At 37.4% G+C, this 27,760-nt stretch overlaps 1 protein-coding gene across 12 annotated transcripts in view; it reads right to left on the reverse strand.

Moving 5' to 3' along the window:
- Positions 1-27,760, reverse strand: part of LOC106055549 (oxidation resistance protein 1-like) — a 94,963-nt gene that overhangs the window by 36,278 nt on the left and 30,925 nt on the right. For 6 of the 12 annotated variants that reach the window (XM_056015730.1, XM_056015724.1, XM_056015723.1 and 3 more), the window contains 4 exons: positions 15,839-15,957; positions 13,077-13,441; positions 12,199-12,306; positions 2,607-2,678 (listed from right to left, as the gene is read on the reverse strand). In XM_056015730.1, coding sequence (XP_055871705.1) covers positions 2,607-2,678; positions 12,199-12,306; positions 13,077-13,441; positions 15,839-15,957 — 664 coding nt within the window. Of the gene's footprint in view, positions 1-2,606; positions 2,679-12,198; positions 12,307-13,076; positions 13,442-15,838; positions 15,958-17,881; positions 18,859-23,659; positions 24,006-27,760 lie in introns of those variants that run through there. The other 6 variants (XM_056015732.1, XM_056015727.1, XM_056015729.1 and 3 more) reach the window with 5 other exon arrangements.

Below are 27,760 nucleotides of genomic sequence, written 5' to 3' on the forward strand. Positions count from 1 at the left end.
ATAATAATAGTAAAACCAAAATTACGCTAACTTAGACCTAAAATTTAAACCTTGGTCTCTACAAACCGTATACTTGTAGGTAATATATTTTAATATGACAATCTCATTATTTCTTTAGCCCTTTCTGGTCGAATGTCCCAGTGGGTGGGACATTTATTTTTTCTCGTTCCGGTCAAATGTCCCATCCAGTGTGCCTTAATAATTAGGATCAAATTTAAGTTGAATATCAAACTTTTTGTTCCATTTCCTGATTCCTAAATTTTAAATTATTATTTTATAAACTAGAAAGTAAATGATAATCATGAATTAATTCTAAAAAATAAATAAAATAGCTCGACCAAGATCGTTTCTCACAGCATCAGAGGTGGTGCAGAAAGGGGGGGGGGAATTAAACCAGAGACTAAACAAAAGACAGCATTTCATAGCTAACTTCCCAAATAGAAAGACTAAAGACTTCGGTGTTAGCAGTAACAGAAAAACACCTGGAGGTGGGCGTAAGACAGTATTCTACAGTAAAGTAAAAATTACTCTCAGTTGGTCAGTTACTTCACCCTGGAGTGCACCCTTGGGAGTGCTTTAAAAAGTGCCATACACAAATAAGTTTTCAAAAACAAACATTCAGACATCATGTTTGGAACATTTTTCATTGTTATAAATAAAATATTACATAAAATTTAACTGGATGTCTGTTTTATTTGAATTTTCTAATTTCTTGTAAATACTATGAATCAGCTAGAATTTAATTCAGACCTGGCTGCGAACTCCTCAAAAATATTAAAACTGGTAAGGATTAAAAAGCCAATCAACTTTTTTTTTCAAATTGACAAAGAAAAGTTATAATCATCTGCATATACGTTTGGATGAGAAATATATTAAGATGTTCTAAATATAAGCACAATAATAAAATTACAAATGATAATACAGAAATATATTAAAGCTAAAAAAAAAAACAACCTTTGACAGATATTTGTAGCTTCGCTAAAAAAAAACTGAAGTAAAAAAAGGGATTTTTTCACAGCATATTAAAATACAAGCATGAACAGCAAAAGGGAAAATTATTCAGAAGGTGAACAGACAAACACACATAAATATAAAACTCCAGATTAAAAAAAGAGCAACTAAAATTATATTAAACTATATGCTAATATTTATTCCCATGGCGTTAGCCTCTTTCTGTGAAGTTTCTCAAACAGTGTCAGAAATTCTTTAGAATATCTATTACATAAAAATAAAAACAAAACAAGTGTCACCTAATTTCAAACATGCTTCACTGGCTACAAAATGCAATGATATCCTGCTTGATGAATGTGAGATGTAATGAAAACTTTCTATTTAAATATTTTGATATCTTTAACTGAACTACCAGCAAGAAATATAGCAACAAATGATTTTAATTTTGCTAAAAATTTCTGTTAAGAAAAAAAAAACACAGATCACTTATTAGCTAAATTTAGGTAGAAACAATGTAATTGATCAATACAAAACAAAACAAAAAAAAACAACAACTATGCAGCTAATATTAAACTCAGATTAGCTCTAAAGATCTCAAAGTCTCTCCATCCTCAACCCTTTTCCAAACTACAAAACTCACATTCCTCTTTCAAATAGCAAATTAACATTACATGTTAGATGTTTCCATCTTTTTTTTTTAAAGCATCACATTAAATACAAACACAATGCACTTAAAACCATAAACATCTTAGCTGAGGATATTGTTAAGAACTTGTATTTAATAGAATCTCTGATTTGACCATTTAGAATTTATTGTTTTTCATACATATCATAGAAAAACTTTACAATTTAAAATTGTGTGATTGTTTCAAAATGTTCCAATTTATGTAGCACAGAAGTTAAACATGAAAAGAGAAAGGAGTCACAACAGCCTGGCATAGAAGTTTAAGACTCAATTTATTCTAGAAATCTGGAATGGAACATTTAAAATTTAATGTATAGCACTTATCAAACCTAATGCAGAAAACAGACATATAAGCACTAATTCAGCAGACCTGACATAGAAAACAGACATAAAAGCACTAATTCAGCAAACCTGACACAGAAAACAGAAATGTAAGCACTAATTCAGCAAAACCTGACATAGAAAACAGAAATGTAAGCACTAATTCAACAAACCTGACACAGAAAACAGACATAAAAGCACTAATTCAGCAAACTTAAAAACACAGAATTAAAAAGGGAAACAAATAAGACTGACTACGAAAGGAAAGTGTTGAACTTAACACAAAAATGTAAAAAGTAGAACATGTTAAATTATAAATATTAAAATAAATAAAAGGAATTAAAAATGATAAAAATAAATTTAAAAAAACCAGGACAACATCCTCAAAATGTCAGTCACAAAGTCAATGAACACAAACAGCTACAAAAGAGTAAAGGTGGCAAAAATCTTTCAGTGCTGGACATGTTCTTTGTACTAATTAGCTTGTTAGTAAAAACAAAAGCAAATAAGAAGAAACTGACTGACACGCAATAGAAAAAATCACACACTCACAAACACAGCTTACAACAACACAAACCATTTGTGTGTGTGTGTGTGTGTGCAAAAGATGAAACACAATACCAACAAAAATAGAGATTAAATTGCTCACCACTTTTGGTCTGGTGTCTGGTGGAGGGCTGGGTGGGGATGGAGGTTCACTAGGATCTGGAATGAACAATGTCTGCAAGGGGGAAGAACAGGATGTTGTAAGGGAAAGATTGGAAATAACAAATAATTATAATCATTACATTATATTAAAGTATGCATGCAGCATAAAGTCTTTATAGTCTTTTTCTATGAGTCACAATAGCATTTTATTGACTTCATTTGGCTTGTCATATCATCATTGTAAAGATGATAGGGAACCTCTGACCTCTAGCTTATGTTAACTAGAGTTTCAAAAATACGTCTTAAAAATCTTTGTCTCCAGAAATTGTTTGTTCAAATTTTTTTTTTAATGTCATTTACACCAGCCTATCTTCAAACCTTAAGTATTTAAATTTTCACTATAAAATAAATGAGAAGATGGTGTGGAATGAAAGACGATTTGAACAAAAAATACAATAACAAATAAATAAATTGTATAAATGAGTTTTTGAAATGTAAATTTTTTGTACAATCTCCCGAAGGATCTCACAGACTGAAATCACAGGTTAAAAGATTTTTGTTTTTTTCTTAAATCAATTAAGGATTATTACTTAGATATATCTAATTGTGCTTATAAGAAAAAAAATAGCTTAAAAAAACATTCAAAAGACATTTCATTAGAAATGAAACTGGCAAATTCCACCACATTTTAACATATAAAATGATAATCTAAGAAAACAAATAGAAAAATGTGAACACTTCATTTCAAATGCTTTATAATCAAAATGAAATCAGCAAAAACCATGATTTGATTATAAATATTGCTATTTATAAACCTGGAAACTAAGTTTCATGGAAATACTAGAGTATATGGAGGATCATAAAGCCATCCACACAGATATGAAATGGTATATAAAGGGAATTATCAATTCAGACAGAGTTATTTAATCATCCTAAATTTAAAGCTACAATTATGTTTTTCTATAATAAAATAAATATTAGATGTACTATTTTGAAATTGCATACACAATAATAATTCAACATACTCATATTTATTTTTACAAAACCCATTAGCTAAGTAAGGGGCAACAACTTTTGATATGATGTTTAAATTACTTAAGTGAGTTCAATGAAGAAATAAAGTTTGTGGCATGTAGTATAAAATGAACATGGCTTCCTATCAAATAATAGCAAAAAAAAATATTTCTAGAAGCCATGCAGAAGGTCCTTCATACTGTTATAAACCTGGTGGTGGCACAAATGGGGGTAGTGGTGTGTGTGTAGTCAGCCGACGCAAATCGCCCCAGGCCAGCGCTAGACGAGCGGTCAACCGTGACGAGCTACGATGGTCAGCCGAGACGAGTGTCAACACAGCGGTTCGGGAAGGATCGACGGCGGTCCGGGAAGGATCGACGTTGTGAACAGAGCTCAGGAGCGTCACGAGAGTTGTAGTCATCTGACCACCTAGAAACGTCGAGCGGCGTTCTGTCCGGTTCGAGAAGGCCAGTAGGGACCCTATATAAAGAGCGAAGGTATCAGAGACCAGTCAGTCACAACTTCCCGATCTACAGTTCGTTACAACGGCTCAGTACCAGTCCGAGGCGAGACAGAGAGACCAGTGCAAGAGTTGATAAGGCGGATAGATATTTGTACAGTCTTGTGTTACGTGCTGCCAATTGTACAGTATTGGCTGTTATTTATCGACATTAAACCATTACGTTATTTTGAAGCCCAGAGTTGTCAAGTTCTTTAAGTTGGTGGTGTAAGGTGCAGTTTGCAGAGAGCCTGGATAGAGAGATACGTAACACTGGTGTCAGAAGTGGGATCTGCAATGGCTACTACGAAAACGCTAGACCAACTCCTTGTGAAGGAACTTAGGCAAGAGCTCCGTAATCGAGATCTGAAGACGAGCGGAAATAAAGAAACCTTACAAGCACGCCTTCGAGAAGACATTGTGGAAGAAGGGGAAGATCCGGACACGTATCTTTTTTGAAGTCGAACCGGATTTGCGAGAAGAAATCGCCAGTAGCAAGAAGGAACAGATGGCAGCGGTTCGTGAGGAGCTAGGAAACACCAATTACAAGATAGACACGATGGACTCGGGAATCAAATCGGAGTTATTGGCAATGAACCAACGCATTCATGCTGTGGAGGAGAGAATCACCAACATTGACGAGCAGATGAATCAGAGGGTCGACGCAGTGGAGAAGGCCATCGACGAAATGAAGATACAAGTCCAACGCAAGCACACTAATGTACCGGAAGCAGATGTGACGTCATTTGTACCTGAAGTCTCCGGAAAAATGAAGCCCCCCGTGTTTGATGGTTCCGTGTCCTGGTCCGTGTACAAGAAGCAATTTGACGCAGCAGCCAAAGTTAACAAATGGAACAGCGAGGAGGAGAAAGCGACAGCCCTTGTGTTATCCCTAAGAGGAAAAGCCTCCGAATTGCTACAGTCTCTACCGAACCAACAAGACTTTGCCGCCCTTGTCCAAGCTATGGAACTCCGATACGGGGATGAACATCTGCAAGAAGTTTATCGTGTGCAACTAAAGACCCGACTACAGCGCCCCGATGAAACACTACAGGAGCTAGAGACAGACATCGAACGCCTCGCACATCTGGCATACCCAACAGCATCACAAGATTTTCTGGGAGTCATTATCACAGACTCATTCATTGATGCGCTTCGAGACCCCGAGTTGAAGAAAGCCACCAGAGTCAGTGGTAGACGTAAGGCAAGTGAAGCCCTCGTATACGCTCTCTCATATGAAGCCGCTAGAGACGCATCTGGGAACGCTCATCAAGGCCGAAGGTTGGAAGTCAAAGAGGAAGAATTCGAACAACTTGTTAGAAGGGTAGTGACAGAGGCACTAGATGAACGACGAACAAACCAGATACCAGAAAATCAACCTAGGGTTCCTGTACGATGCTGGAATTGTGGTGAACTCGGTCATATACAAAGAAGCTGCACTAGAAGATTTCCACAAACCGGGACCCATTACAGATCAGAAAGGTATGCACGACCAAGCTCCCGGGGCTACCAGGGAAACTAGCACGCGCCGGCTTCAAGGGGCGGAACCCGGCGGCACAGACAATGAGAGCCCCTGCAACCATCATCCCGGTCGCCGTGCTAGGGCAGAGTAAGAGTCTGAAAATCATCGGAAAAATTGGATGTCAAAACTATCGCTTCCTCCTAGACACTGGTGCCTCACGATCAGTCATCCGGTCAGATAAAGTGGACAGTAGCAAGAAAACGCCAGTTAGGGCATACTCGTTGAAAACAGCCAGCGGAGAACTGATGCCCATAAAAGGCCTGATCGACATAACAGTCGAGATTGGGAATCAGTCATTCAAACACGAATTCCTGATTGCTGACGTCACAGATGACTGCATAATAGGGCTCGACTTCATGCTGAAATATGGATTTTCCTTAAATATCGGCGGAGGCACTTTACAATGTGGGGATCTCGAAGTACCCTTGCTTGGCGACGAGAATGAAGAAGATGGCCGAGTCAGAAGGATTAAGTTGGTAGAAAATACAACCTTGCCTGCGAAGTCTGAAATGATCATTTGGGGTAAAATTGAGGACGGCTATCCCACGACAGGAACAGCGCTGGTAGAAAGCTTGGACACCAACCACAACGGGATAGCAGTAGGAAAGACACTAGTCACGATTGGGGAAGACCAAAAGGTACCCATAAGAATTATGAACCTCGCTACAGTAGAGAAACATTTGCGGGAAGGTAGCACCATCGCTGGTTGCCATGCTCTTGAGATGATAAGAAACTGTAGCAGTGAAAACTCCGAAGAAAGACTCGAGTCCAGTGAACCGCAGGTTACTAAACTTCTGACAGAAGTCAAAACAATCTTGTCAAAGGAACAGTTCACCAAAGCAGAACAATTCCTCAGAGAGTTTTCTGACATATTGCCATCTGATGAAATGGACTTTGGGCGGACAAATCTAATCCAGCATCGAATAGACACAGGAAACACTAGACCTATCCGACAGCAACCACGTCGCCTGCCGCTAGCAAAACACCAAGAAGCTATGGACATCATAGAACGAATGAGGCAGCAAGGGGTTGTTGAACCATCCAGCAGTCCATGGTGTTCACCCATCGTCTTGGTAAAGAAGAAAGATGGATCCACGAGATTTTGTGTCGACTATAGATTATTAAATGACGCCACACACAAGGACAGCTACCCGCTTCCTAGGATTGACGACACATTGGACACACTTGCTGGGTCACAGATCTTTTCCACCCTTGACCTGAAGAGCGGTTACTGGCAAGTGGGACTACACCCCGAGGACAGAGATAAAACGGCCTTCTCTGCTGGTAATGGTCTCTGGCAATTTACCGTGATGCCTTTTGGACTCTGCAATGCCCCAGCCACCTTTGAAAGACTAATGGAGCATGTGTTGAGAGGACTCAACTGGACCACGTGTCTTGTTTACTTAGATGACATTATCGTCACAGGCAGAACCTTCGAGGAACATATCGCAAACCTGAAGGAAGTATTCGAACGAATCAGAAACGCTGGAATGAAATTGAATCCAAAGAAGTGCTCCTTGTTCAGAAGGAGCGTCAAGTACCTTGGGCACATCGTGTCGAATGAAGGAGTCAGCACAGACCCGGATAAAGTTGAAGCTGTAAATGGATGGCCGATCCCCGCTAATATCCAGGAATTAAGAAGCTTTCTTGGACTCTGCACGTACTACAGACGTTTCGTGCCAAACTTCTCTAGCCTCTGTAGCGCCCTCTATCAATTGACCGAACCGAAGCGGCCGTTTATTTGGACAACGGAATGTCAGCAGGTCTTTGAGCGACTTAAAAAGGCTCTTGTTTCATCACCCATTCTGGCCTACCCGATACCAGGCGAGACGTTCATACTTGACACCGATGCGAGCAATACTGGAGTAGGCGCTGTCTTATCCCAAAAGATAGATGGAACTGAGAGAGTCATAGCTTACTTTAGTCGGAGCTCGTCCAAAGCCGAGAGAAACTACTGTGTCACCAGACGTGAGCTACTGGCAGTTGTGGATGCCATACAACATTTCCACAAATACTTATATGGGCAAAAATTCATCCTTAGGACAGACCACGCTGCTCTTCAATGGCTGTTGTCATTTAAAAATCCTGAAGGACAAGTCGCCAGGTGGATTGAACGTTTGCAAACCTATGACTTCGAGACACAGCACCGAAAAGGACAAACTCACCAGAATGCTGACGCGCTGTCTCGACGACCTTGCAGAATGGAATGTAAACACTGCAGCAAGGTTGAAGAAAAGGGAGTTATCATTGATTGCCAACGTCTTGGTGTACAAGCTTCCGGGTCATGGTCCGACGAAAGAATCCGAGAAGACCAGTTAAAAGATGAAGATCTAGCTCCCATTCTGCTTATGAAGGAAGACGGGCAAAGGTCGGAATGGCATCACCTTTCCGATAAGGGAGCTGCCACCAAGGCATATTGGGCGCAATGGGACTCACTGACAATCGAAAATGGAGTTCTCAAGAGAGTCTGGGAAACGGCAGATGGGACATGCAATCGCTTACAGCTATTGTTGCCCAAAGTGAGAGTTGCTGAGGTGCTGCAAGAAATCCATAATAATGCCAGTGGGTCACAGTTAGGCGTCAACAAGACCTTTGAAAAAGTACGCCAGCGGTTTTACTGGTTCGGCTACCGAGATGATGTAGAAGAATGGTGCCGAAGGTGCGACACATGTGCAGCAGCAAAAGGCCCACACAGGAGAACGAGGGGACGTATGCAGCAATATAACGTCGGTAATCCATTCGAAAGAATAGCGATCGATGTAGCCGGACCGTTTCCTGAGTCCCAGAGAGGAAACAAGTACGTTCTAGTAGTGATAGATTATTTTACTAAGTGGCCCGAAGCATATGCGATACCAAACCAAGAAGCCACCACCATAGCGGAAACACTTGTGGAGAATTGGATTAGTCGTTTTGGTGCTCCTAGGGAATTACACTCCGATCAAGGCCGAAACTTCGAATCCAAGATATTCCAAGAGATGTGCCAGGTACTCGGCATCGAAAAGACACGCACAACTCCTCTTCACCCCCAGTCAGACGGAATGGTGGAACGATTTAACCGAACACTGGAGCAACACCTGTCGAAAGTCGTCGATGAACATCAAGAGGACTGGGACACCTATATCCCAATGTTCCTTATGGCATATAGAGGATCGATTCACAGCACCACCGGTTACACTCCAGCAAAGATGTTGTTCGGCCGAGAGCTGCAACTACCATGTGATTTGCTATTCGGGATCCCGGGAAATGTGCCAGCCTCTTCAACAGACTATGTCGCAAATCTCCGAAAACGGATAGAGAAAACTCACGCTCTTGCCCGCAGGAACATCAAGATCAACAGTGACCAGGTGAAGACAAGGTACGACAAACGGGCTAATGCCGCTGGGTTTCAGGAGAACGATCTGGTGTGGCTTTACAATCCACAAAGACGAAAAGGCAAGTCCCCAAAGCTTCAAAAAGACTGGGAAGGACCATACAGAGTGATAAAAAGAATCAACGATGTTGTGTATCGAATACAGAAGAGCCCAAGGTCGAAACTGAAGGTCGTCCACATCGACAGACTCAACAAGTACTATGGTGAAGCTGGATCTGCCCGGGACGGACAGATCTAAGGAGGGGGCAGTGTTATAAACCTGGTGGTGGCACAAATGGGGGTAGTGGTGTGTGTGTAGTCAGCCGACGCAAATCGCCCCAGGCCAGCGCTAGACGAGCGGTCAACCGTGACGAGCTACGATGGTCAGCCGAGACGAGTGTCAACACAGCGGTTCGGGAAGGATCGACGGCGGTCCGGGAAGGATCGACGTTGTGAACAGAGCTCAGGAGCGTCACGAGAGTTGTAGTCATCTGACCACCTAGAAACGTCGAGCGGCGTTCTGTCCGGTTCGAGAAGGCCAGTAGGGACCCTATATAAAGAGCGAAGGTATCAGAGACCAGTCAGTCACAACTTCCCGATCTACAGTTCGTTACAACGGCTCAGTACCAGTCCGAGGCGAGACAGAGAGACCAGTGCAAGAGTTGATAAGGCGGATAGATATTTGTACAGTCTTGTGTTACGTGCTGCCAATTGTACAGTATTGGCTGTTATTTATCGACATTAAACCATTACGTTATTTTGAAGCCCAGAGTTGTCAAGTTCTTTAAGTTGGTGGTGTAAGGTGCAGTTTGCAGAGAGCCTGGATAGAGAGATACGTAACAATACCATCAATTTCAGGCCTAGAATAAAAAATTGCATTTTCTGAAGGTCCCAATGGAATGCCACATTTCCGTTCCCACTTCTACATTTTTCTTGGTATTTTGATCTCTAACTAAAAAGAAATATTAATTTGGTTTTACTAATTGCAATAGTTTATTTGACCGCTTTTGAATGTAGCGAAATGACAAAATATCTAGATTTAGCTTTTAAATGCTATTAGAATTTTTTTGGTTTTTGTTTTGTTGTTTTGACAGTTTTACTAAGTACCATACTTGCTCTCTCTTTCTTTCTCTCAAAAAAAAAAAAGAAAAAGACTCTAGATCAGGCATGTCAAACAAGGCGTTCTGGGGCCGCATAGGACCTGCGACCACTTTGCATGAAGCCCGCTAGGCCACCTTAAAAATTATCAAATAATGTTAATTATTAACGGTGGAAAATAAGAGATGACAAGCTACTTGAATTGAAAAATAGTATTAGTTAAACTGACCAACGAGAGTGAGTCTGCAGTGAAAACAAGCTACATTTTGTCAAACTTATTTGAAAGCCATAACAAATCATTTAGTGAAGGTGATTTTTATCAAGGAGTTTGTCATTAAAGCTGCCGAAGTTATTGGTCCAGAAAAGGTGAAATCATTCAAAGAAATAGCGTTAACAAGTGACACTGTGGCAGATAGAATAAATGGCATGTCAGTCAGTGTGGGTGAACAATTAAAGAACAAAATAGATGATTTTGAATTATTTTCATTGGCTTTAGATTAATTAACTGATGTAATGAACATTGCCAAAGTGATGGGCTCAGGATTCGGTATTTTCAGTTGATCTCACTGGTCACATGCAAGACTTGAATTTGAAGCTTCAAAATAAAGACAAAATTGTCACAACTGCATGTGATGATGTGAAGTGCTTTCAAGCAAAATTACGATTGTGGATAAACCAAATATCAAGAGAATATCTTGTTCACTTCTCAGCGTGTCAGGAACTAAAATGATTAAATACAGCTACAACATTTGGTAAATATGCCCTACACCTGGAATAGTTATTAGATGCTTGAATTTTCGTTGTCTGTATCAGCATTTTTATTTGCTCCTGCAGCCAGATTCTTTGTTGAAAGTAAAGTATATAGATGTGGCTGAGCCAATATTTTAGTTATTTGAATTGTGGAAAATTGCAGCCAGAATTCTTGTTATCTCTGTGAGCAGTTCTCTTCCATAATCAAAGCAACAAAAAACACATCACCGTTCGAGATCATCTGATCAAAATTTGTCAACAGTGATGAAAGTGTCAGTGGCAAACAAACTTCCACCCGATATCAAAAAACTTGTATCCCAGAAAAGATGTCAAGCATCAGGACAAAGAAAATAATGCCTAATCATAGTAATTTTTAATTAGTAAATTGTACAACAAATTTAGCTAACTAAGGAACAGGTATTCCATTAAGCTTTGTATTCTATTGTATTGTTTCTAATTTACATAAAACTAGTAGGGCTGTTTTGCAACTGTTTTTTTTTGGCTGCAGCCCCTCAGGTCATATTAAGTTTCTTATGTGGCCCACACACCTTAATGAGTTTGACATGCCTACTCTAGATCTATCTCATTAATGCTATTAGGTTTTATTTTTTATTTCAACTGCTTCTAAAAGGAATTGGAAATGATGAAACCCATATTAAAAATAAGTAGACTTAGGGGAAAAAATCTATTTATTTAAATTGATCTATTTATGCTTTCTATATAGACTGAGGCTTTTTGGGAAATACTGAAAATAAAATACAAAGGCTTGATAGAGCTTGCGTTGTTTTTTTTTTTTGTGAATTGCGGTCGTCAGGTTGCGAATCTGTCAAAAAATGTTCTTACTGAGCACCTAGGATGTAAAAAGGAACCTGTATACGAAATTTGATGTGGCATACGACAGTTTAAGAGATTCTCATAAAGATCAATAAATGTGTCAGTCAGTGGTATTTTGCAAACATATAATAGATAAACTGGTTTCACTATGCCTTGATGGTATTGTTATATGTAGATTTATCCCCTTTTAATATTCCCTTTCACACTTGAACAACTAGATCAGACAAACAGAAGCATTGAAGCAGCTATTTTCAGACCTTGTGATTTATTAAGCGGATGATGTTAAGCTTATCTGGGATATTAAATATTTGTAATTTGCCTTTATTAAAACATATTTATTGATAGTAGTTTAAAATGTGTCAAGTATTTAGTAGATGCCAGTACATCTGGAGTAATAACAAGTTAAAATGTCATATATTTACAATCACCTCTGAGTGTGAGAATTTAGTGATGAATGAATTAGTATTGTGAAAACCACACAGACACACCTGCTTTACAAGAGATGTGTATATACTTTTGATACCCACCTGGCCAACAAAAACTGTCCTGGATACAAGCCTGTTAATCTTTATCAGCTCTGAGGGTGTCACATCAAAGTGGGCTCCAATTTTGACCAAAGTGTCACCATCTTTTACCTTAAAAGAATTTTTTTTCCTTTAGTTTTGTTTAAAAATATTGTACATAATCAAATATTAATTAATATGTGATTTATGTGTTGTCTAACAGTGATAAGAACAACAGAAAATATTGCAACACAGGCTCTGGACTATAACCCACAGGGGAAGAGAAAGTCTTGGGGGAGACCAAACATGGAGGAGATCAGTAGTCACAAGGATGGACATGGATCCAACTGGGTGGAACTACCCAGACCAGTAGTATTGCAGCCCTATGCTCCAGTGAAAAATTATGTCAATGTTACGAATATACACCTCTACTCTAGTTCAGTCAAATGAGGAGACACAAAACCCCAGCCCTCAGCATGACAAAAGTGGTCATCATCGAATCAGGATGGACAAACTATAAAAATGTAGTCCAATTACTTTGAAGATGATGCTGGTCTTACGGAAATACCTATTTAGTTTACTTCAATTAACACAATGAGATACTAACAAACATTCAATACACATAAAATAAGATCAGAGACATATTAAACTGCTAAAATTAAAATCCTTGCCTTCATTGAATTTTAAATATCTAGGAAATACCCCTATGCTATTATATGTTACAGAGTTGTTGTTTTTTAAACACTTTGTCCAATACCATCTGAACATTAACATCAGTAATCTGTACATTTAGAACTCATTCATACAAACAGTCCTGATATGCAGCAGTCAAAAAAAAAAAGATAAGTTCTCTATATTGAAGCTCACAAAACTTAAACCTTTACAAATCTCACTTTACGTACCTGGTACTCAATAGTTCCTTTAGGCTTCTGCTTGTTGGAGACTTTCTTCTCCAGACTGGCCTTGTACCCAGAATCAAAGCCATCGGACTGGGAGAGTGCTGACAGGACAGAGTCGTGGAGCTCATTGGCAGACATTGGGCTGATGTCCTTGAGGCTGCCGGCCAAGGGTCGGCTGGTTGGGGAGGTACCTGCATCGACAGGGACAGGAGTGCTTTTTAAAGACAGCTCTGAGAGAAAACCAGGGGTTTGCTTGGTGGATGCTCCATTTAGGGGAGGGCCAGAGGTTAAAGGAGGCGAGAAAGGGCTGGCAATGGTCCACACTTTTTCATTTGAGGGGTGGCGAGGAGAAGCATAAGCATAATTGTCTGTTAGGAAAAAAAGTAAAACAAAAAATGCAAGGGAGGTGTTAGGGTCAGCTGGTTAACATTTTTTTAAAAAAAGCAAAATAATTGAATAACTGAGTTAAATACTATATAATGAATGGATAAACAAAAAGCATCCACTTTAAATGAAATGAATCAAAATAAGAATGCAGTGAAAAAAATAGAAATTTAAGAAATCACTAATTGTTAATGTTTGGCTTTTCATAATATTAGTTACATGTTGCACCACTTTCTAATATAAGTTAAAGTGTTATATGGTACAAAATTAATTATGTCATTATTACTTGCTATTATTTATTTATAAATAAAAAAAACATTTTTTTTTCTTAAGTTCAAACACTATTCTATGCAGATAAATAATATTTATTATGAGATTACGTGTACATTATAATATGTGTTAAATGCTTTTTTTAAATTGGAAATGTCCATTATGAACGTATGATGTTAATATATTTTAATCCATATTAAAAAATGAAGATAAAAAAACAACAACACTAAATTTACTCCCTTTCAAATAAACTTTCACAGGAACTTCAGTAAATGTTAACATAAGGATATTGTTCATTAAACAAAGTAGTCAATGAAAAAAAAAAGAATTTTTTTTTTGACAAAATTATTGGCTCTGAAAAATAAAAACATATTGTTCTTTTAAACAAATTTTAGTGTTTCTATGACCCATCAAATTATTGGATCTTACAAATAAAAACTTAGTCATTTTTAAACATATTTTAATCATCTAGTGTTTTTATGAATAAGAAATCACTTGAACCTAACGTCTATGAATCTTTATGGTGATCTCCTGACAATTTTAAACAAAACAATCTTTAGGATGATACAATCATTTCAAAGGTTATAATGTAGAGGGAAAAAAAAAAGCAGGTTATGAAAACAAATAATGACAACAAAACTGATCTGATAGGAAGGATTGGTCAACAAGGTAATGGTGAGGACCCAACAGCCTAATGGACAAGTTATTTATAATGTTTTTAATTGTCAGCATTGCCAATTTTTTGCAGAACACAAGAAAAATCTCCATATACCTCCAAATGCTAGTCTCTGAGTTTTAAAAAGAATCCTTCTAATTATTGCTCATCTCATGAATTTCCTGTCAAACCTCTGACTTTTCTAATTATTGTTTATCTCATGGATATCATGTCTAGCAAATTCCTGACATTTTTCTGAGAAAATTAATACTGGGTTAATTACTGTTTAGGCTCATTCAAAAATTGATTAAACTAACAAACAAATTAAAATTATGGGGAAAATGTATCTGCATCTACTGTAACAGACTTCTGTTTTAAGTTTTGAGATGTCCACACTACTCAACAAGAACATTAAATGTTTGTCAAGTTGCACTGTTTAGACATTCCCCCAGCTCTCATAGATTTCTGAAACCTGTCTTCAAGTGCAAGTGGTCAAAGATAATAGAAGCAACAAGCATTCACACAAAAACACCAACAATGATTACAATGAATGATGCTGTGATGAAAGTCTTTTAAAAGGTATAATTTAAATAACTGTCTTTTATTAATATGATGTTTATTTGTAAGTTTTTTATGAAGGTTATTAGATATGGTAAGCAAAGAATCTGCCATTTCAAGGACTTTAATATAAATTAAATGTATGAATTAGAGCTTGAATAAAGTCTTTAAAGGAACAAGTGCACCCCAACCTCTCCTTTTGAAACTTTTTATTTCAATGACAGATAAATTAGTGCACAATGTAGTGGGAAAATGCACAAAACAGTTAAAAATCTATGAACCAAGCATTTCAATGTGCACAAACTAATTTCTATAAACCAAGCATTTCAATGTGCACAAACCAGTTTCTATGAACCAAGCATTTTAATGTGCACTAACCAGTTTCTATGAATAAAGCATTTCAATGTGCACAAACCAGTTTCTATGAACCAAGCATTTTAATGTGCACAAACCAGTTTCTATGAACCAAGCATTTCATTGACTTATAGTGGATAGCAAGAAAGAATGAACACATTTTAACTATTTTTGTAACTCCAGGGCACACAGAAAAGGTGGGACTAATTGCTAGTAAAAAAAAAAATTACTTTAATGACAAGATTGATAGACAGTACATCTCATGGCTTATTGGTAAGGGGAAAATAAAGGGGTGGTCATTTGCACAATGGTTTGGGTTCAACTTCCATTTCCATTCTACAGGAGATATAGGTGATGGCTAACTGAAGAAAACCTCCTCTATAATGTAGACAATGGTATGGTAGGGAAGGGGAACAATTAGCAAACATTGGCTCAGTGCAAGGAGAAAAGGTAAAAAAAAAACAACAAGATTTAAGTACAACATCAAAGTCACTTAAGAAAAGAAACACAAAATCCCATTTGGTGCCTAGCAAAGCAGACTCACCTCGTTTGCTGCCATTCTCTGAATCTGTGGAAGAGTATGACCTTGATCTTGCTCCAGTTTCTTCCAGGCCAAGGTTGAAGTTTTGACTTTTGTCTGCATCTACAGATCCTGACCGGAACCTGTGCAAAATAATAAATAAATAATTGGAGAACCATTGAAACTTGCCCTTTAAGAGCGACATTCTCTTAAAGTAGTAATCATAAAAAGATCTAGGCCAGTGTGTTCATATTAAATATAAAATTTATAATTAGACTTTTAGAATTGTGTAAATTTTTTTTTTGTATCTGTTAAGTTAGACATCTCTCAGTGTTGAACATTATACTGTAGAGATTTATTCCCTTATATCATTCTGTGTCCACTACTGTCCACACACATTTTGTAGGTAATAAACTGAATTTTTTTTTTTACTCTAATACGTTCTTACTTTTAATTATAAATAAAAGTTAAGACATAGTTGATAACATAAAATTATTTGTTTAGAATTAAAAACAACAATGTTTTGCTGAAATGTATCATGAAATAAAGCAAGTTTTGATCAGTAAGTTGACTTTACCTTGCACAACGAATAAGAATGAACTCTCATGTGTATACACACACACACACAAACTCATGAAAAAAACTAATGTACATGTAATTTACAACTCCACAGAATATTTGAATCACACAAACAACTTTGTATCACAAAACTAGCCACTAAATGGAAGATAGATTTAAGGGCTATAGCCATTCAGTGAAAGTTTCACAACTTCATTAATATATTTCTTTTTTTGTGTTCACTCTTTCTTTACACACACATAGAATTGTAATTTTCAGTCCCTCAAAGCAGGTGCCCTTGACATAGAGCCTATTTTGTTTCTGTAACCATATTGGACCAACAGAAAGTACTGCCAAACAGGCTCTGGACTGGAACCCAAAGGAGAAGAGAAAGGCTGGGAGGCCAATGCATGCTAGGAGGACATCAATAAAACAAGGATGGCAGGATGAATATGGACCCAACTGATTTGGCATTGCCCGGAACAGAGTCCAATGTTGCAGCTTTATGCTCCACTGGAAACCAATAAGATTGTCAATTAAGTTATAACTATATATAATATAATGACTTTCTGTAACTATATTCAATCTTTAGCAGAGGCGCCAACAAAACTAAAGCTATTATATTTTTTATCAGGTGGTATTTTTTAAATCATGCAACACATTATTCACATATGATTTTTAAAAAACCCAACCATTTCCATTACAATGAAATGAATTATATAAAAAATGATGCTATCTGTTAATAAATCTACAATCGTCATTGTCATGTCTTGCAGTGTTTCTCAGCCTGAAGCCTGTGGTCATACCTTAAATGGTCTACCAGCAAACCAGCAAATGTATAACATGTTAAACAACAATTTTTACAAAGCTTATATGTACTCACTTTGTCTGTCTGTCTGTTTGTTCATGTTTTTTCTCCCACACCCATTCTCAAATCAGATTGAAACTTTGGACAAATATTCATTGGCATAGACAAGACATGAATCAATAAAAAGAATATTGACCAATTAGTCAATCAACTACTGGTAATTTGTTTTGTTTTGTTTGATACAGACAAAGGTCATTAATCCTACAGTACTGAGAGATGGCTAAATATTTAGGGTTTGGTCCTCTCATATAATTGTTTACATTATTTCTCCCACACCCATTCTCGGATCGTTAAAATTTTAAACAATTTTTTATTGTACATAACAAAACCTGAATCAATTAAAAAACTAACCACTTAGTCAATAAATTATTGTAATTATATATTTACTTTAATATCAATTAAAAGAAATAAGTTCTGCATTATTGAGATATATATTGTATGCGTTGAGTTTTGTTTTTGTTTTTGTTTTTCAAAAAGGATTTTTAAAAATATTTTGTTGATAATATATTTCTGATTCCCAAAAACTCGAAGCAGAAACTCTTGTCCCATGCAAGAACCAATGTATTATTAATGATTCATAAGAACGAAAGCCTGAAACTCATTTATGTAACAAACAAATATATAGATCAAGGTTCACTTACATGCGCTGGATTTTAGCTTTGAATTTCATCCTTTTTGAAGGACTGCGGCCTTTGTGGAGGGGCATGGTGAGGGGCGAACCCCTAGAAGGTGGTACTTTGAAGTGGACCGGCCCACCACCATTCGTTTGAACAAACAACAGTAGCCGATAATCCGAGTCAACTTGCTGCCCCCCGCGACAGTAACCTCCACTCCAGGGATTAGAGAAATAGAGATGTTCAACTCATGTGTTATCCCCCTCTTCTGTTTTCTAAATCCTGTCAGGACTAATCACGAAGCGATCGATCACAGAACACACCGGGGCGACGTTACACACACAATAGAAGGGAAAAAACACACAACATCCCAGGTGTGTTGTCGGACACCTAGACAATAAGTAGCTGGATGTAATAATATGCTGTCCATTCCTCTTACAGGAACACGCCCTATTCTGCCCCGAGGCCAGCGAGTTATCTCCCTTTGTTTTTCGGCCTCCTTACGGGACAGGCCGACTGACACATAATTGAAAGCAAATTAACGTCACGGTATCAAATGTTAGCTGACAGTTGCTAATCTCACTGCGACGGTTCTTAAAACCTCGGCATTTTGGACATCTTTAACATCTTGGCCTCCAAGACATTTACATACCCCTGCCCGTTAGCACCCTCCTTTAGGACTGTCTTGGCATCTGTCTTTTATATTCACCTTCCTACGTTACCGGGCATTAATACACCCTCCCCCAAGGAAATCCAGGACATTTATATTAATCCCTCCTACCGGTATCCAAGATATTAATATATCTACCACCTTCGGTATACATCGACATTTCCCACATTTTGTGGAGTGTATTAGGAAAAAAGGAAACTTCCGGTCTGTTCGTAGAACTCCGTGAATCTATATTAAAAGTAAGCAGACATTTAGGAAGATTCTCTTCAAGACAGGTCAACTATAAACTATTTAAATTACGAAGCAAAAATTTTTTTTTTTTGTAATCTGTGACACAAAATAAAATCAAAAGATTGATAATTTAAGAGGAAAAAAAACAATTTTAAAAAATTAGAATCACATTTTGAAAACTAAGATCTATAAATAGATCTGATCTATTAGTGAATTCTATTAACAACAGGGGTAATGGGGGGGGATTAAACCTCGGAGAATAGAAAAAGAAACGACAGTCCAGAGCGCACACCACACGACCAGTCTTCTTACATAAAGAGAACTACGCTGTGATATCAACAGACTGACAGCAACACAGACAGATGCACGCACACCTACAAATATCAACAAACTGCAAGGGGCGTTCCGATGAGATTAAACGGCCATCAATTGAAAAGCAGAGATTACTGGTCAATGTGAAAACTAGATAAGATAGAGGTTCTCAAACGTTTCATGTGACGCACACTTTTTTTTAACAGAGAGTCATACTGTGCAAAGTTTGCTTTTTTTTTTTTTTAAATGTGTGTGGAGAAGTCCTAAAGTATCCACTGCATCTACTTTGAGCTCACTACAAGCGATGGTAAATTGATAAACACAAAAGCATTTAATTCATGAGATTGAAACTGGACAGGATTGACGGACACACTGTACAAAAACAATAGAGGCCTTTTCTCTTTCGTGAGTAGCTTGACCAAAAAAAGGCTGGGTGCAATAGGTGTAAAAGTACAACACCATCAGAATTGGATAAATGCTCTGCAAGACTTGTGAAAAGTGACAAGCACTGAGTTCAGCCAGCTCTAATGGGTACCTGACTTAAACTGGGGAAAGTAAAGGCGTTTGGTCGTTGTGCTGGCCAAATGACACCCTGCTCGTTAACCGCTGGCCAAAGAAACACCAAAGAAACACATGAGACCTTATTATCATCTGCCCTATAGATGGCAAGGTCTGAAAGTAGAACTTTATTTTTTTTTCTTGCACTAGACGACTATGTTAGCGGACCCGCTGCTGAAGACCTTGTCCAACAAAAAGACTTGACATACAGTTTCTAGATCTAACAGGCGTCCTCACAACATCGTTCACGAAATCCAAGTTTGGAGGACAGGGGCGGACTGGCTATATGGGAATTCGGGTAGGGCCAATGAAAGAGCAGATGGATGTCACTATAACATGTATTAAAGTTTTATAGTATTCTTTTATAAACATGAGCCCCTGAGCGTTGTGTTAAAAAAAATCTTTTTCAGAATCTACTCTACTAACACATTTTCCGATTTAACAGCCTACATCCGTAGACAGTACTACTAGTAGGCTTCATCCTACACACTTAGCGATCATTAGAGCTCATAAGGCCTTTATTTCTTATAAAGATATAGAGCATGCGTACAGTTATCGATACTTAATCAAACTTAACATAAAGACTTTGAGGACAGGTAGACCTAGAATTGGATGCCCAACATGATTTACAATTTGTGGGCCGGATTGTATAGAAACGCCTGTGTCAGACGCGAATAGACCAATTTTTTAGTAAAAGAAATTACAAAAGTCAATTCTCTATAAAAGAAGTTACGAAAGTTACGCCGACCACCTTTCAGGTCACTAATAAAGATTGCCTTTGGCATATGTTCGTCCTCCTTATATATAAAACCACAAGCCTCTACACAATAACTCAACGACATGTAATCTCTAGTTCAGTGTCTCCAATATCCCATTAGTAAATGACATTTCTCAGAGGTCAGACTGAAGGATTAATTTCCTTTGTTGGTATCAAACAAAATAATTAATTATCAGTAATTAATTTGCTAATTTTTAAAACTGTTTCATGTCTTCTTTATGCTAATGAATAATTGAGCAAAGTTTCAACTTGATCCGAGAATGGGTGTGGGAGAAATAACGTCTACAAACTTTATACCAGACAGAGAGACTTGATAAATGCTTTGTAAAAAAAGAACTTTTTAAAAACCTAAGCTTATATTGAGTGAAGGGAGAAAACTGTTCAATCGATGCCATGTATCTCGATATTGCAAGGTTTATTTCCATTTTTATTGTGCAATAATTTAACATGATCCGAGAATGGGAAGTGGTAAAATAACAGTGTACAAGATTTCACCTGGACAGACGGACGGATTGATCTTTTTAGTTTTTAATTGCGTTTCGGTAGCAAACTGTGTAAAGTTTTTTTTAAAAAAAAAGGATGGCTGGTAGTTCATCCAAGATTACACATAGGGATCGATGGGATACGTTTAGAATCTACTTAAATGATGTAAACTTGTCCCCCAGTACCAAACAATCCAACTAGGATCTAGATCTCAATGTGCAGACTGGATAGAACCACACGAGCATTCAGTGACGCCCATATCGCGCGAGGCCTGTGGCGTGACACACAAACACTCGTTCTGTAGGACACAAGTCCATGTGATTCATTGAACAGTAAATTATTGTAGACCGAATGTGAAGTACATATAGATCTCAATGTAAGCAGCACAAAACCTTAAGACTTACATTAAAGGACGGCCCAAATTAATTAGAATTCTAGCCGCGGTGTAATACATATTTCTTTTCCGCTCGTGGCCATGTTATGTGTTATTTGATCTCTTTCCATTTATGAGCTTGCGTGAGGTTATTTATAGAACAAGCAGATCTATAGATTTAGAGAAAAAAAAAGAAAGAAAAGGAATACAGTAATGATACAGTAATGATATACAGTAATGATACTAAAGTAAACGCCACCACGGGAATTAGCAGAAGAGGAGGAAATGTTAAAACGGAGATATTGTGAGACAGAAATAAATGGATTTTAGTGGAGGAAGAGTTACACACAAACATTCAAGATGTATTGTTTTCTGCGGATGTCCTCGAGTGTCATTGGCCCTGATAAAAAAAAAGTGTCTGTCACTCCAGCTAAATAAGTAATGGCCTTGACTCTGCCTAACAAGGATGAATTAAGAACATAGACATGTAGAGAGACCAAGGAGCATCTTGAGTAAAGAACCACCGACCGATTAGAATAAGATTAACACTCCCATCAAGGGCCCGCCGCCAGAACTATTTGGGCCCAGGACAATGTGGGCACATTTGCCAAAAACCTTCAAAATGGATTTCAAAAAAAAAAAAAACGTGACGGGGCCACCCCTTCTATTGGGTTCCCGGACTAGAGTCCTTATTATGCCCCTTCCCCTGATTACTCAACCACTAGGTCGCAATGATAAACACAATATAAAATGTATCATCAGTGTACAGGACTGCATTGTTTACATTTGAAGCTCACCCAAAACACGCAAATCAATCGATAAGCCTATATATTACATAACCATAAAACAAAACAAGACATCCAGTTAAAAGAGACACTACTCGGAGAGACCAGGAAACACGGGAGATAATCTTGTGTCTGATATGGCTATGATGTCAAGACAAGTCTTTTATCACGTGGAGCGACACAAACTTTTTACAGTGAATATTCAGAATACGCAATAGTCCTTCAGCTGGTTCATAATACTACTTTGTAGAGAAAGTCATGTTCAGTTGGTACATAGTATATCGCTACTTTGTAGAGAAAGTCATGTTCAGTTGGTACATAGTATATCGCTACTTTGTAGAGAAAGTCATGTTCAGTTGGTACATAGTATATCGCTACTTTGTAGAGAAAGTCATGTTCAGTTGGTACATAGTGTATCGCTACTTTGTAGAGAAAGTCATGTTCAGTTGGTACATAGTGTATCGCTACTTTGTAGAGAAAGTCATGTTCAGTTGGTACATAGTGTATCGCTACTTTGTAGAGAAAGTCATGTTCAGTTGGTACATAGTATATCGCTACTTTGTAGAGAAAGTCATGTTCAGTTGGTACATAGTGTATCGCTACTTTGTAGAGAAAGTCATGTTCAGTTGGTACATAGTGTATCGCTACTTTGTAGAGAAAGTCATGTTCAGTTGGTACATAGTGTATCGCTACTTTGTAGAGAAAGTCATGTTCAGTTGGTACATAGTATATCGCTACTTTGTAGAGAAAGTCATGTTCAGTTGGTACATAGTGTATCGCTACTTTGTAGAGAAAGTCATGTTCAGTTGGTACATAGTATATCGCTACTTTGTAGAGAAAGTCATGTTCAGTTGGTACATAGTGTATCGCTACTTTGTAGAGAAAGTCATGTTCAGTTGGTACATAGTATATCGCTACTTTGTAGAGAAAGTCATGTTCAGTTGGTACATAGTGTATCGCTACTTTGTAGAGAAAGTCATGTTCAGTTGGTACATAGTGTATCGCTACTTTGTAGAGAAAGTCATGTTCAGTTGGTACATAGTGTATCGCTACTTTGTAGAGAAAGTCATGTTCAGTTGGTACATAGTATATCGCTACTTTGTAGAGAATGTCATGTTCTAGACAGGAATCACGTATCTATCCTAGTTAGTTCTACCAACGTCTCGAATCAATTGATGGAAAAGAAAGGAGAGGAGAAAGAAGAGGAGACAATAACGGCAGCATTGATTATAAGATAAGATAAGATAATTTTCTCTGTCCGGACAAACGGAAATTCGATATGACTTCAATTGCAGACCTCAGCATTAACAACCATAACAATACTGATATAAATGTAAACACAAACATCATAAAGCACAAACTCACACAAACACGCGCGCACGCACAGCCAGCGCTTGATGAATGGACCTCATTCACCACAACGAACGATCACGTGATAACCATTGATAAAACAATGGGGTAAAAACGGTCACGTGATAACCTATAAAAAGAAATCGAAAGTTGTATAGAAGAGCTAGGGAAGCATACGGCTCGATGCTGTTTGTTTACGATTGGTGAATGAGGTCTATTGGAATTGTATGCACTTCTTGGTGAGCGAATAAAACGAAATAATTACTTTTCAATACACTGTTATGGCAGTGGTTGCATGTAGAGAGTGTACATTTAATGAAATATTCATTAGTTCCAGAGACAAAAGATCTTTAACAACATTCGAGCTACTCAGAGTTTATCCCGACAATGGCTTCGCAGATGGTTTCTATAGTTCGACAAAAAACAACAACACAAAACAACTTTCCATGACAAACGAAACTATGCCTATGAACACGTCCAGTAATTCAACACGTTCCCAAGAACAAAAAGTCTCCAAGTCTGAATGTTATCCCATATTAAAATTCGCTTGTTTATATCTCCCCATCTCACCAACGGAACACATCCACAACCTTGTTTCTCTATTGCAGTGAAGGAAGAAAAGAAAGGGGAGACAAAGAAAAGTACAGAATATAAAGCGATGAGAGGAGGAACACTTCATGTGCACGTCATGGTCTCTCGGTTTGGGGAGGAGGCGGTCTGAAGGGGCGTGTTCAAAACTAGTCTGAAAATAACAGTCTGAGAATAAAGTACGTCCCATGGACACAGTTGAGGGCCAACGCACGATCTATAAAGGTGCAAAGGAAATATATATATATATATATATGTCACAACATCAGATGGTATGATGTCACGATGTGTTGTGATGCCGGGGATTTTACTTGAATTCAGTAGTTAACAAAAATGAAGATCTAGAATCACAATTGACAATTCTTTGATAAAACAAAACTCTGGAACTTTATTAAATACAACGTAAGTACAACTTATGTACAAATTACAAATCAATGAGCATGAACCATATTACAAAGGCTTTTCAAACAGAGCTCTTAGAAAACGTGTCTATCTACAAGAACCTTATTTTATCGACTGACTTTACTTTCTTACTACCGCCAATTCTCTGGCGCTAACTCTTTTCAAAAATGTCTTTGTTTAATTCAAATCAACCAATAGATTTTAAACATACTAATTATGTCCCTTGGGTAAATCCTGACTTGAATGTCAAGTGTCTAAATTTGAGGATTAAATCCCGAGACTCATGTCGAGGGCTTATATTACTTTCAAAAGTGAAATGTACAAGCAATTCTATAATGTAATCTGTGACATATTACCCCCCCCCCTCCATTTAGCATTTGTATGGTAATAGAAATGCTCATATGTATTAAAATTATTTAAATATACACAAAATACCATACATGAAATTATAGAAAAATGGTTGAGGTAACATATGACAAAATAAAGTCAACTTGGAGATAAAAAATATGTAAATGCAGTGAATAAAATTATTGATGACTTTGAACACCTGTTTCACTATACAAGTGGTTATGAAAATGAGACAATGCTTGTCATGAACAATATCAAAAGTTGTACAAAGCATAATTCTTGGATAAATTGAATCTTGAATTGAATAAGTTATTTCTCTTCATGGTGCTTCATGATAATATTAAAATATGACATTATAACTCATTTGGTTAGTACTAATGTGAAAATGTGTACATGGAGAAATATATTGCATATGAAAAATTGACATAGAAAAAAAATGATGTATACATGACAATCTTCTGAAAAAATAATACTCAATGTGAAATAAATCTCAATATGTGTGAAGCAATGAAAAATTCCAATTATATGTCATGTATCTGTACTATTATAATAGGATATATGCAATAATATTATACCTGAAATAAAATACCTGAAATAAAATGCTCATGATTTAACAATTAAAATGTCTGATGCATGTCATATGCAAAGATGCTGAAACATAATAAACAAAGTATCTTGAATGAGTGACTTTCCTCAGAGGGTTGCTTGGTGCTGAAATAAATACATCTGATATAGAACTCCTGTGGAAAAAATGAGTAGACAAATTAATTGATTAAGTACAACTGAATACTGTTCTTCCTTGACGAGTATGAATGATAATGGATCAAGTGGCACTAAATATGCTATAGTACATATGTAGAGTAGAAATGTAAAGTTCGGAACCCTTCTGAATTGCCGACATGGATGTGCATGTGCGTTTTCTAAACTTGAAGAAAAGGTCTTTCAGTTTATGAAACTGTTGTCTCCATGTCATAATGATCTCACAGATGATGTCTGATTGAACCGCGTTTGAGTTTGGTGAAAATAACTGTCCGAAACCAAAACTCAATTTTCTGGTTGATGAACTTTGACGCTGTAGAACAATGGTAGCAGAATGTTTTGCATTAGAATGTTCAATAGAGCAATGACTGAACATGTCTGAGTTCAATCGGTCAATACAGCAATGTTGAAGAAGTTCATTTGTTCCTTTCTGAAGAAAAGTTGCCCCTTGAGTGGACGGAGGATGAAACTTGGTGTTGTCAATGTTGTTGCTCTCTGAGTTTCTTTCAAATTGCAGTACTGGAAATGTCTCAGAAACACTGGTAAAGAAATCTGCATGGTCTGGAAACACTTTAGTGTCCTTCACTTTCTGTAGTGCTATGTCATTCAGAGTGATGACCTTGGGAATGTCAATGTTATTGGATGTTGGTAATGAAACATCTATCTCAGGAATGTGTGTTGATGATGTTTCTTCTTCTTCCTCAGGAATAGTTGCTAAGCTTGTAAAATTATCAACTTCTGCTTTGATGTCTTCATTATCTGTTTCATGGTAATGTTCAAACATATGAACATGAAATACTCTGGTAAACTTGTTGACATTGATTTCATAAAGCAGGTTGGAAATCTTTCTGATGATGTGGAAAGGACCTTGCCATTTGTAGAATAGCTTGTTACTCCAATCTGGTAACAGTAAATTGACTTGATCTCCTTGAGCAAAATATCTAGATTTCATGTGTTCATGTAATATTCTTTGACTTTCAATGTTCTTGGTTGTAATGGCTTCTTGAGTTGACTCACATTCTTTCAGATGAGGAATACTTGTATGAGTGGTAGAGTTAAGTTGAAAAGTTTTTCTTTTGTCTGGTATAGCCAAAGTTGATTGAATATAACTATCTGCTTCTGGTTCATGAGACTTGTCTTGATTGACTTCAGTTTGGCCAGTTAGAGTTCTTGTATCATTGTTAGAGACTCTGGGCATGTCGTCTTGTTCTTCAAAGTTCAACAATGGACATTCGGGAATTGGAGGTGGACTTATGACCGGTAGGGATGGGCTTGATGTAACTGGGGGTGTCCATGTTGAGTGTTCTTGATTGTTGCTGGCTACTGGACTAGTAACTGGTTCTGTTGCATTCTGCATAGCTTGAGTAATTGAGGTAGCCATGTGATTATTTTGGCTAACTTGTTCAGGTGCCAAATGTTCTTGTTGTCTGGACATGGATCTTGTCATTACTGCTAAACATTTTTGACCTTGCTCTATGGCATTTGTACATTCAGTAAGTTCTTGAGGAGTGCATTCTTTAACTCCTTCTATGTTTCCAATGATTAGGTCCACTGGTAGATTGGGTGTTACTAATGCTTTTGTTTGACCACTGAAGAATGGTGTAGTAACATAAATGATGGCTTCAGGTAACTTGCTGACAGTTCCGTTGAATGCAGTGACTTGGACGTGGTTGCCTGTGAAACGGTTTGCGTGTACGAAGCGTTCATGTACTAATGTGGACGTGCTTCCGGTGTCACGAAGAACTTCCACCTTCTTGTCTCCTACAAAGCCTGGATAAAATTTGAGACCATTGGACTTTGCAATGACTGTCATAGTTGAGTGCTCATTGTAATAGCTTCTGTTATATGAGCTTCTGTTAGGCATATATTGTGGTCTGGAGTCCTGTGAATGACTTCTGTAGCGAGGTTTGTTGTTATCTGGTTTATTATTTCTAGGTGCTTTGTTGAGATTGTATTGCTCTCTATTGCTGTATCTTTGAGTTGGTGATGTGGGTCTATCAAAATTTTGATTTTTGGAGACTGCCTGTTTTTTCCAACATTCATGAGTTTGGTGACCCTTTTTATGGCAAAATGAACATTCTGTGGTTCTGCTGCAGCATTGAGACGTGAAATGCCCTAGTTTATGACATTTGTTGCATTTGACTTTGTCATCTGACTTATATCTTGCATTTTTGTCTTGAGCAAAGCAGACAAAATTTTCTTCAACAGATGGTTTGACTGACTTGTTTGGATAGGCTGCTCTATATTGTCTGATGATCTTGGTTAATGT

This window comes from Biomphalaria glabrata, chromosome 17 (assembly GCF_947242115.1).
Source record: "Biomphalaria glabrata chromosome 17, xgBioGlab47.1, whole genome shotgun sequence".
Taxonomy (NCBI): domain Eukaryota; kingdom Metazoa; phylum Mollusca; class Gastropoda; family Planorbidae; genus Biomphalaria; species Biomphalaria glabrata.